Source organism: Terrapene carolina, unplaced genomic scaffold (assembly GCF_002925995.2).
Source record: "Terrapene carolina triunguis isolate 2854851 unplaced genomic scaffold, T_m_triunguis-2.0 Scaffold310, whole genome shotgun sequence".
NCBI classification, from domain to species: domain Eukaryota; kingdom Metazoa; phylum Chordata; order Testudines; family Emydidae; genus Terrapene; species Terrapene triunguis.
In genome coordinates, this window is record NW_020664661.1 from 327,468 (window position 1) to 339,806 (window position 12,339).

At 42.3% G+C, this 12,339-nt stretch overlaps 1 protein-coding gene across 1 annotated transcript in view; it reads left to right on the top strand.

The window, feature by feature from the left end:
• The first annotated feature begins 705 nt into the window (after positions 1-705).
• Positions 706-12,339, top strand: part of USP4 (ubiquitin specific peptidase 4) — a 140,160-nt gene continuing 128,526 nt past the window's right edge. Inside the window, exons 1-3 of the mRNA XM_024211357.2 lie at positions 706-815; positions 3,617-3,744; positions 7,809-7,939. Coding sequence (XP_024067125.1) covers positions 715-815; positions 3,617-3,744; positions 7,809-7,939 — 360 coding nt within the window. The 5' untranslated portion in view covers positions 706-714. The remainder of the gene's footprint in view (positions 816-3,616; positions 3,745-7,808; positions 7,940-12,339) is intronic.

The window sequence follows — 12,339 nt, forward strand, 5'->3', positions numbered from 1 at the left end:
GCACAATGACCTTTTTAAACCACTAGCTGCACGTTTGCCGTTACGTTGCCCATTATGGTCTCATCCGCCATGCCAGGATGTTAGGGCAGAAACACTCTGGCGAGAGGAATGGATAACTGTTATAATCCCCAACCAGTCCCTCGTCGCCGACCCCACAATCTGCCCGCCTAGTTTCGACCTGCCCTGTCGCCAATGGTCCCTGTTGAACAGGTTCCGGACGAGCCAAGGTTTCTGCACAGCCAACCAGTATCACTGGGGCCTTTGCGCCAGCCCTTTGTGCAGCTGCGGCGCAACACAGACAATGACGCACATCATCGAGGAATGCCTGCTGACTAGGTTCAGTGGTGGCCTAGAAGAATGCATCATGCCCCTGAAGATGCCATTGCTTGGCTAGAGGACTATGCACACCCCCAAATAAATACCACAGGGAGCGGATTTAATGCCCAGTGAGGGCACTGGTCTCAGTGGCCGTTACTGCACATGCTCAGTACCAGCCAAGCCGCACGTTCTGTCAAGCAGCCAGCCCTCCGGGTTTCTTGGCTGCGCGCGGAGCCCGCCTCCCGCAGACGGGCTGCGCTGCCAGGGGCGCCTGGAGCCCGGGCGGCTTGCGGCGGGAGGGAGGCAGGCAGGCAGGCAGGCAGTGCGCCTGCGCACGTTGGCCGGTGCAGCCAGGCCGGATATCCGCTGCAGGGCGGGGGCGCCGGGTGCACGGACATGGCGGCGGAGTTAGATGGTGGCCCGAGGCCGGACGTCGGGGCCCAGCGGGCAGAGCTGGGGCCGCTGCTAGGGATAGCTCTGAGGCCGGGCGAGTCCTGGTGAGAGGAGGGTTGCTCCCGGCAGTGAGAAGCCGTGCCGGGGCGGAGGGGGGCGAGTGGGGCCGGGGAACGGAGCTAGGTGTGTGTGTGAGGCGGGAGCGGAGCTGGACCGAGGGGGGCAGGCTGAGTGGGGAGTTGGGGGTGTTTTCCGGCCTCATGCCCTGGTGTGTGGGTCTCTGTGCCCTGCTGTAACGGTGGAGCCGGTGGCTCAATAAGGCGAGCCTCGGCTCCTGGGAGGCATCACGTGCGTGTGGGCCTTTGCTCTGGCTGCTGAAGTGGCTGAGTCACCAGTGGCGGAGCCACAGGAACATGCGTCCTACTGCAGGTTTCTAATGTGGGTCCCCTCGTTAAATGTGTAATACTTAAACCTGCTCATTCAGCTCTTCAGGACTTCATAACACTCAGGGTTTGTCTACCCTTAAAACGCTACTGCTGCCCTGTTGCCATGCTTTAGTGTAGATGCTACCTCTGCGTTTGGGTGGGATTCTTTGTGCAGAGGGCCATTGCTCACTACTGGCTCTAGCTGTGATTCTGTGGTTCTGTCAGCCCAGTTCTTAGTGATTTAACTGGGAGTCTCTGCTGCTGCCTATTTGTACTGTCTTTTCATGGAAATACTATCTCCCCACCAGTCCAAGACCAGCTTCCCTTAGATCAACATATCAGTGATTTCAGCTCTATTAATTACAGAGCAGAAACAAGGACTCTAAACTGAGTCTGATCAGCTCTGTCTTTAAACACTGGAGGGGATGGTCAAATGTTAAATGTCTTGTTAAACAGAGTCCATGTCACCAAGTAGGAACATTTGTCTGCACTACCTTTGCCTTTTTACTTAGGTGTGGAATCATTATCCCCTGCTTAGCAACTGGACTTGGTATTAGGATGACCCCCTCAATTAGGGCATGCTATGTATAGCTATGCTGCCCTTTGCTCATACAATAATATTTCATTACTCCTGCATTCAATAGTAAAGTGAATCTTAACCCAAAACAGAAATGCCAAAGGGACCAAAGCAGGTCTGTCTGCAGGTTACCTAAGCAGAGTAGGTGTGTTTGTGCAAATATGGTCTGCTCCTTAAGTCTTTTTCCCCCAGTTCACCACTAGATTTCAGAGGTGAGTTCAGACCCTGCTTACAGATAATTGCTCCAATGTGGGGAGTGATGTCATTGGTAGGTTAAACAAAAAAAAATAAAATAAAATCGCACCATTAGAAAAACTTGAAATATAAACCTGGTATGTAAATCGTTGTGGAAACTTTGTTCTATTGAGCGAGGAAAAAAATGAAATAAACTCATAGGAGATACAATGTGCAAATGCCAATTATTTCCCTTCCAAAAGGGAATACGTAGTCTAAATGAGAAATTTCTGTTGCTATCCTTCCATATGGGAAGTTCAAACATGTCTTTAATATTTTGTCTTTGTTTTTATCTCTTTGCCAGTTTTTACATCTTCAGTTTTTTAAAAAGAATTTATCTACTTTGTTTCCATAGCAATACATTTTCATCTTATTTATTTTCTGTATTTAGCACTGAAAGCATGGGAAGCACTTTTCAGACAAATATGAAATCTGATATGAAAAGCTTGTCCCATGCCCCTTGCTTTTACATTTGAGGCCCACTACTGATTTCAGTGGAGTTTGGAGTGATCCAGAGCACTGAAGATGAAACAATTGCTTGCCGAGCTTGTACCACTCAAAGCCTGTGGTGGTGTCCAACAACAAAAATCAGTAGTTTCTCATTAAACTACCTTATCCAGTTTGTCAAGATTATACAGACATTAATGAAGAGAAGGGGGAACCATAACTAACACTACATGAATTAAAGATGATCTATTTACAAGTTACTATATGAAATAGCACCTTTTATCAGTGATTCTCAAAGTGATTATAATGGGAAGGAGGTATTACTTTCAAAGTTTTACAGACAGAGAAACTAAGGCAAAAAGAGGTTGAGAGCTGAATATTCAAAAGTGTCTACTCATCAAGAGTGCCTTGGTTTTTGGGTGGCCTACTTACTGGGGCTGAGCATCAGAAACTCCCGCTGAAGTCAGTTGGAGTTATGAGTTTTCAGCACTTCCAAAAACCTGGCAATAGCTGACCCAAGTTGATCAACAAAAAACTGAGGCACTCCCAGGTTAGTGGACATTTTGGACATATTTGCCTAAATGATTTTCCCAAGATTGCAAAGTGAGTCAAGGCTGGGAACAGGGCTCTGTTGACCCAACTACTTAGCTAGTCGTCTAGTTCGGTCACTAGGTCATATTGCTGCTCATTTGTTAAAATACTCAAGTGTGTATTCATTTTTATTTTTACTATGCTAGCCTCCCCTCCCAGAGCTCCTGCCTCCCAACCCGTCCTTTTCCTTCCCTGCTGGCAAGCCCTTGGCCCTTGGGTGATGCGTCTCTTGTGTCCTGGATCTAGCCAGTCCCTGCCATTGAGAGGGCTCTGAGACAAGCTGCTCCTGCTGTTTCAGCAGCCAGTTATAGGTAAGGGTTGGGTACAAGGCAGAGTTGGACCTGGCCGGCATGCAGCACTACACAGAGCAGGACAAGAGGCCTGGCTAGCACTAAGATCTGTTCTGCGTTGTTGACAGGCCTCCCATCCGTGAATATAATCTGCTGCCCTACACAGCTGGGTTGCCTTAGCCTAGAGTGGCCTCTGCTCCCAGGGCTTTCTTAGCTGCAAGGGTTCCTATGCACCTGCACCAGCTATTCCTCCTCCAGCGAGATCGACGTTGTAGTATGTGCTCTGGCTGGTACAAGCTGAAAGCTGCTCCTGACATCTTGCTATTCAAACTGTGTTCCAGGTATTTGATTGACAGTCGGTGGTTCAAACAGTGGAAGAAGTATGTGGGTTTTGACAGCTGGGACATGTACAACGTGGGTGAGCCTAACCTGTTTCCTGGACCCATCGATAACTCTGGACTCTTTGCAGGTAAAATGCATGCAGTTAAGGTGCACGGAATAGCTGGTCAGCTATTTGTGTCTGGCAGAGAAGGAGAATCTAGGAGCTCTTAGCAGTTTTTGAAAGTGTGTCCTTTAGCTCTTACACCATCTGACTGAAAAAATCTACAATTTAGCTTCTCTTCTCATTCCCTGCGCTCACAAAAACAAAACCCACTAACCTTTCTGAGGGGCACAGCGTATAGTCCAGAGGGAGCGTGAAATAATGGAATATCAATAATGGGTTTGGCCAGACTGGGCTCTTATCATGATGTGCTGGAAAAGGATTTCAGGTTGAGCACAGATGAGTGAAGTTAAGGATGAATAATTTCTGTTTTCTGAGAAGGCTGGAAACATTATAATCATCTTCTACCATTTCTCCACACCCTAGCCTGAAGTTACTTCCTTCCCTCCCACACACTGACATGAAATTCTGTAAATGTCTGGAGACAGTCAACTTTACTGTAAATAGAAACTGAAATAGAAAACTTTCAAAAGTTGCACCTGGAAGCAGAAATGTATGTCCAGTTTGAGTTTTGATAGTTGGATTAGACTCAATGAACTCTTAGCTTGATACAGAATTCTGATAACTCTAGGAAACTTTCTTTTCAGACTTAATGTTCTGAAAAATGAACAAAATATGCTATAAAGTTCTCTTTTGTGTTCCCTAGACCAGATCTAGGCTAGTGTGTCTGGTGCAGGGGATAAGGGGCTTTTGAATTCTTGCTGATCTTCTGTCAGGTGATATAATGCACTCTTTATGCTCTTGCTCCTGTGATGCTACGAATGTGCGATCTACTTTGAAGCCATTGTTAGTGCTGCTTTGTCAATTGACTGGCATGGAGATTGCTGTGGCAGGCACCCTACCAGGTCATTAGTAAGATATATCTGGACTCCACTGGCCCCAGGAAAGAGACTCTTGGTTTCCATGTGTGCATCAAACCTTTATGGAACAACAGCAATGAGGCTGTCTTTTCCACTGAGAGACTGTGAGTTTGGAATTCTCTCCCCCTTAAAGTCCACTGGTGGATCCTTCTGGGTGAAGCTCAATTCTAAACTTCTGTGAGAGTTAGTTTGTGATGGCTTTAAGTGCTGAGTTTGATCTGACTCACAAACCAGTTCTCCTGGATCTGTGTTTGGGACTTAATTAACTTCTTGCAGTGCCTTGGTAAGTGTTTGGGGAAATGAACATACTAGAAGTTAATTAGAAAATACAGTCAGTGGCTGAGTGGAAACCAGTGGTAACACTGCTTCTGTTCTGCAATGCTTGCTTGGTTGTCCGTAGATGCAGCTGATGATTGTCTGTAGATACTATGTGTGAATAATTTTTGTGGTGGTACAAATTGTATAATAATTTTTCTGCCCTAGTGTTACATAAACTTTTTTGCCATAAAAATTTGGTTAATGTTTCTGCAGCATACAGGTACTGCCTTCTCCTTCCAAAACATGGGACTTCAAAATGCAAAACCCAAGTATTGGAAGGGAGCGGGAGAATGAGGAAATGCTCAGTTTAGGTTTCCCTGCAGTTTAGTGTTCCTTTGGAACATAATAGTACTTTATTACCCTTTCCTCTTCTAGCGCAGTGTGATCTCATTCAAACCACAACAAGTATTTTGACAAATCAGTGGTGCTGTACAGAGCATGTTAAAGGTTTGTTGGAGCGTGTGAATAGGAATCCTGAATTGGAGGGCTCCCCAAAAAAGTAGTTCTTGTTAATGCTGGGAAAGGTACTGTAATGTTCCCAGTTCCTCTTGGCATCCCTGCAGGGAAAGATCTGATTGTGCATGTGGTTTTAGAACACGTTGAAAATTCAGCTTTAAACAGCAATGTCACAACCTTAATTATGATCTGACTAGCAGCTGCTCCATAATAAATCTGGAAATAACCATTTTCCAACTCCTCAGCTTGTCTGCTTACCAGTTTATTGGAATCATAGAAATATAGGGCTGTAAGGGACTTCCACAGGTCAGGACTCTGTCCTTAGGCATGGCCAAGTAAACCTAGACCATCCCTGTTAGCTGTTTGTCCAACCTGTGTTAAAAGCCTCCAATTATGGGGATCCCACACACTTCCTTGGACATCTATTTCAGAACTTATCTAACATTAGTTAGAAAGTTTTTCATAATATCTAACCTAAATCTCACTTGCTATAGATTCAGCCCATTACTTCGTCTTACCTTCAGTGGACATGGAGAACAATTGATCACCACCCTCTTTATAACAGCTCTTCACATATTTGAAGACTATCAGGTCCCTACTCTCTTCCCCTCCTCCCCCCGAGTAAACATGCCCCCCCCTTTTTTAAACCTTTCGTCATAGGTCAGGTTTTCTTTTGTCATTTTTGTTGCTCTCCTCTGGACTCTCTCTAATTTATGCCCATCTCTCTTAAAGTGTGTGCTCAGAATTGGACACAGTACTCTAGCTGAGGCTCACTAGTGCCAGGTAGAGCAGGGCAATTACCTCCTGTGTCTTACATATGACTCTCCTGTTAATACACCTCAGAATATTAGCCTTTTTCACAACTGTATCACATTGTTGGCTTATATTCAATTTATGATCCACTACCTCACCCAGTTCTTTTCAGCACCTTTTCGGCCACCACCTAGCCAGTTATGACCCATTTTTTTAATTGCGCATTTGATTTTTCCTTTCTACGTGTAGTACTTCACACTTTATAGAATGTCATCTTGTTGATTTCAGACCAGTTATTTAATTTGTCAAGATCCTTTTGAATTCTAATCCTGGCCTCCAAAGTGCTGCCAACCCCTCCCAGTTTGGTATCATCCACAAATTTTATGAGCACAATCTCCACTCCCTTATTCATGTCATTAATGAAAACATTGAATAGTACTGGATGCAGGACTGATCGCTGCAGGACTCCACTAGATACACCCTCCTAGTTTGACAGCAAACTATTGATAACTACTCTTTTTTGAGTATGGTCTTTCATCCCATTATGAATCCACTTTATAGTAATTTCATCTAGACCACATTTCCCTAGTTTGCTTATGATATTGTCATGTGGGACTGTGTCAGAAGCCTTACTAAAATCAAGATATATCATGTCCTCTGCTGTAAGAGGACTTACACCTGTGTGTCTTGGGAGACTCATAGCATGGAAAGGGGCTTGCTATGTGGAGCTCCCAAGAATCTTATGTCCCATCACAAATTCGTCCAAGATAGTGCTTCAGCCCTTCTTATTGTTTGGTTTTCTTGGCTTCCGCTTTCTCAGCTGGCCGCATAATACAAAGGCTCCCATCCTGTCATGGCTATTAAGCTTCACAAGAGAACTATCCTCTGTTGTAGCACAAATGAATAATATAGGCTAGTTCATTCTGCATTGCATTTTTTTAAATATTTTAATAACAATGAAAGTTAACTGTGTCATCTTGTAGTTGATAATGCCATAGAAATATCATTTTCTTCAGAATGTGGTGCAGCACTGTCACAGACTGGCAGGGGGAGATTGTTCATCATTTAGATCTCATGTGGCACTTAAGGCCTCTGAGGTGGCTGTTGTGGCAATTAAGATTTTCTGGGATCCTGTTGCCTCTGTTTTTGTAATGACATTTCCCAGGGCTTGCATAACTTATTTTCTTCCTTTAATTGACAACCAGATCCTAAGACACAATGCCAAGCTGGGACAGTTTGATTTAATCAGAGCAATTGAATTCAGTGATTTAAATCATCCAGTGGAAAGCGTCAGTTTAAATAATGGATTTTAATTAACTTTTCCATTTATACTTCAGTTATTTTCTGAGACTGTCAGAGTAAGGAGGACTCTTGGGAGAGGACCATGTCTTGTTCAGCATTAAAGATACTGCTGACATTTAATGAATTAATACAGAATTTGTCCCGAGTTTCTACCTTTCATAGCTCCCAGTATGAAACTTCACAATCTTAGCCAACATCCAAAGGGCTAAGAACACTTTGATTTGCATGTCCTGGAGATCTTACATTTTATAGAATGTATGGAACACCATTAAAACATGAAGAACTTCTGGTTTATCCCACTTCTCAAATCTCACTTTTTTTTTTTTCTCTCTTCCTTTTTAGATCCAGAAATACAGACCTTAAAAGAACATCTCATTGATGAGCTGGATTATGTGTTGGTTCCCACTGAAGCCTGGAATAAGCTAGTGAACTGGTATGGCTGTGTAGAGGGGCAGCAACCTATTGTAAGAAAAGTAAGTGTGCATGAATCTGAGACTCTTGTTTTATAATCTGCCAAACAGTTTAGCCACCTTTATACTCTCCCACAAACCTTCATTATCTGAAACACCATCTAAGTTTATCAGATTTGTGGTGCTAGTGTGAGTTAAATCAGGCACATGAAGTTACTCTCCAGAAGTAGCTGGTTTAAAGGTAACCCAAAATATGGTCTTATGTGGGCCTGCCCACTGGTTTGGCAGGCGGTGATCCCACTGTCACAGGTGGGATGATTAGTTGGAATGATGGGTATTGTAAGTTCCTCAACTAATGGCTTCTCTTGGAGGGAGTGAAGAGGTTCATCCTGGATAACTTTTTTTACCTTAAAAAGCAACAGAGGGTCCTGTGGCACCTTTAAGACTAACAGAAGTATAGGAGCATAAGCTTTCGTGGGTGAATGCCCACTTCATCAGACGCCAATCACTTTTTTTACCTTAGTGATTGGTAGGAGAATAGCATATTTGGCTCCATCTGAGGATGAATGCATTGTTTGCCCATGTGTATAGAGCTAAAAATGGGGGTTGGGAGTAGTGGTGGTGGTAAATTTCCTTCATAACAGAAGAGTGTGAACATTTTATTTGGGCTACCCTAAATCCCAGCCTGTTGCCTCTGAGTTGAGGATCTTCTTGGGCAGAAGGAGATACCAGACAAAGATGCTTTGCCATTAAAATAGGAGATTCAGGGACTCGTCACAAGGTTTGCTGACATTTTACCCCCCATTATTCTGTTTTTATTTAAACATGGGGAAGGGCATGGATGCCATACAGGCATGTTTGCTGCTTTAGTAAAAGTTCTAAAAGATTGTCAACTTTTGAACTTTCCTGAATGAACATTGGGCACAGGTAACTAGTACAAGAAAACATTTCAGAGCACAGTGCCTTGTGAAGCAAATGGCTCTGCTGAGCTTCACTTAAAAAAAAGAAAAGAAAAAGCTTTGAGTTATGGGAGTCACTGATTTTAGTAAGCAGCACTGATGTTAAAAAACCAAAAAGAACCAACCTCCAATACCTAAAACCTAGAGGCTACAACAAAGGCTGCATTGAAAACAAAGATTGTTTTTAGAATTAACACTGTCAAGTGTCCTTTTTTTTTTTTTTTAAACACTGAAGTACAAATCTTGCACCAATATTCAGTGTATATATTCAAAAGCCAGGAAAGGGTGGATGGGAAAGCAAGGTTCCTTTATAAAAAGTCATCCGTGCTGATGAGTGGCACTTATACCTTTGTAGGGCAACCTAGAAATGGTGTATCTCGGGAAATGGACAGGTGCCTCAGAGAGCATCAAAGTTCTCACCTCAAACCACCCAGGATTCTCTCCTTTCTTTGAATGCTGGTGGATCCCATACTTAGTTTCTTTATTTCTACTTGCAGTGTAAAGGTGAGAGGTTTGTGGTTTCAGTAGTATCTTGTAATGGAAAAATTATTTCAGCATCATAATTATTGGACAGGGAAATTTATATGTAGTACACATTTCTCCCAACTGCAAGACTATTATGGTCCAAATTTAGCATGAATAGATTTTTATAGGTCCTAGCTTGCAGTTAGATCATGTTCTTGTTGTCCATTTATACTACCCTGGTAATGAAAGAAAATCTTGACAAAATAGAAACTACTGAAATATGGTAGAATGACAAATGTGCTGTTGTAATACCCAATTACACAGGGAAAAAAAACCATTAGTTAATAAAGGTGAGGAATAGCGCTATACCAGAAAGATTCACCTAATCCAATTAGAATTCCTGAATGGAGAAGACTACACAGTACACCTGTTTGAATTTAAATTGCGGGTCATAAAAACACAAATATTCTAGTAGGGTTATACTACAAGCCTCCAGATCAGGGAAGGGTTATTGGGGGCACAGTTATGAAGAGCTCAGAGGCAAATAAGTAAGTTGTATAATAAGATTTCAGGAACATCACTCTGTGTCACTCGGAAGCCTAAATGTCAGCATGAAGCGATGGGAGTGGCTACAGGCATGGTTGAGAGCTCTTTTTGTTCAGAATATCACTGGGTTGAATAATTGCTGGGATTTGAGGTCTGTTACTGTCCAGTTTTAATTTCTCAGCCATTTTGGCTTTATAAATTACATCTGTGCACACCAAGGCTTGTATCTATGCCATGCCAACTGTCCTAGATTTTTGTGATTTCAGAGGTAACACAATCAGTTTCCACCCTTACTGCACAGCTGATTTGTATGCAACAGTTTCATTAGTTGTATGAAAGTAGATTGCACATGTGGTGGATCACTTGGCCTAACTGCCCACCTATGCATTTGCACAGATCAACAAAGATCTCTCAGCATCCATTCCGCACCTCCCTCCCCCACCGGATCAACACAACCAGCGTGCACAATCCCAAACATTGCTCTGAAGCCTAGAATATCTGAGTCAGAGTGAAGTGATGGAAAGAGCTACTACACATGTGGTTGAGAGCTCTTTTCGTTTAGAATATCACCGGGTTCAGTCATCACTCAGATTCGTGGTCAGTTTTTGTCCATTTTTTAAGTTCTCATTTATTTTTGGCTCTTTTACACATGTGACTTTATGAATTACATGTGTACGACAGCATGGGCTTTCAGCTACCAGTAAAACTAAATATCTGGCTTCAACTGTTTGCATATAAATTGGTCAGATGTCATCTGGAACTCATTTCCACAAGACACCATTGAGACTTAAGAGCTTATTTGGACTCAAGAATTAGACATTTGTGGATAATACAGGATAGCATAAAAAACTAGGCTATAAATCATGCTTCAGGGTATATATCTAGCTGATTAGCTGTTACGAAGAAATCTTCCCTTCATGCAGCTTATTTCATCATTTTCCAGAATAGGGTTTCTTGCACCATCTTTTGAGGGATCCAGTATTTGATGTGGTCATAGATGGGCATAGTGACTAGATGAACTATTGATCTGATCTGGGCATAGTGGACTAGATGATGGTATGCTCATTCTTATGATATTTGAAATCAGGCTTTGGGGCTTCCTGTTAAAAGTTGAAGTGTTAGACTAGTGAAGAGGTTTTATACTTCAACATCCTCCATTGTATTTCACACTTAAACTGTGCTGATGTGCATATTTTCTAAGGCTACACTTTATTCTCACTAAAGTGATGTATGTTGTCTTTAGGTTCCTACCCAACAGCACAAGCCAAGTTTCCTTCTACCAAAATCTTTACTGGAAATGAGTTTGCAGTTTACTACAAAACTGCTTCTGTCTGTCTGACATCTTTAAACTATTACATTACAGAGACTAGCTTTATTTGGTGTCTGCTGTAATAAGAATCCATGACTTGAACTAAAAATTTAACACAATCTCTGAACACGACCTCTTTTTCCTTCTGCTTAATTAAAAACATCAGAACTATAGAAGTCAGAGACAAGATCAGTAAATAGATCTAAATAGATCTTTCCTATTTCCCATACAGTCGAAAGAGCAACTGAACACTTGTGGCAAGTGCCTTTTTATTCTGAAGAAAACAAAGCAAAAAGTCAAAAAAAAGTTTGACCTGTTCATTATTTTCATAAGGATTTTTAATTTCTGTTCTTGCTTTATCGATAAAATATTACGGAAAAGTCTTTTCAGGTGTCTTCACTTGTTTGTTTTTTCCTCTTTAAAGCAAGTAACTTATGGATTTAATATCACATTTCTTGGCTTCTGTGAGGTTGAATGTAGACTACCAAGATTACTTAAAGTTTGTTAGTACTAGCCCTTTCTTCTTAAATTGGGAGAAGTTCAGTTAGTTTAATGCCACACAGGCTTTTTAATCTTAGCATGTAGCAATTACAGTGTCATACCCTAAGCAGACAAGCTGTTTCATTTTGCAGTGTTATGTATAGTTTATATATTAAAAAACAAAAACCCTTCATATCCACTATAAAGTATCAATAAATGCCAGTGTTAATGTTGCTCATGCAGCCTTGTATGCACACCCTACTTCCTTCATTGCAAAATTGTTGAAAAGGAGAATTCTTCTCTGGGTACTTACCCGTGCACAATGTCAATAAGCTGAGAGACTTTTCTTCTACCGGTCAGCTCAGCATCCAGCTTTGGCTCTCTGCTAGCCTAACCAAGATCCATTAGCCACAGCATTTTTACTGTCCTCCCACAGTGGTCCCAACTGCACTCAAACACATGACACAGTTCTTCTCTACCATCTTTCAAAGGATTGCACTCTGCCTGTGGCAGAAAAATTGCTCTTGTTGCTACATATACCATCTCTTTAAAACTTGATGGAACTTTCCAGAATGTTTCAGTACCCCCATCCCTATTGTACTATGATGATGCCCCTCTCACTCTGTAGCCAGAGAGGCAGTTAGCATTTAGATACCTTAACAAATCTAAGGAAATCAGGAGCCTAGGATAGACATAACAATATT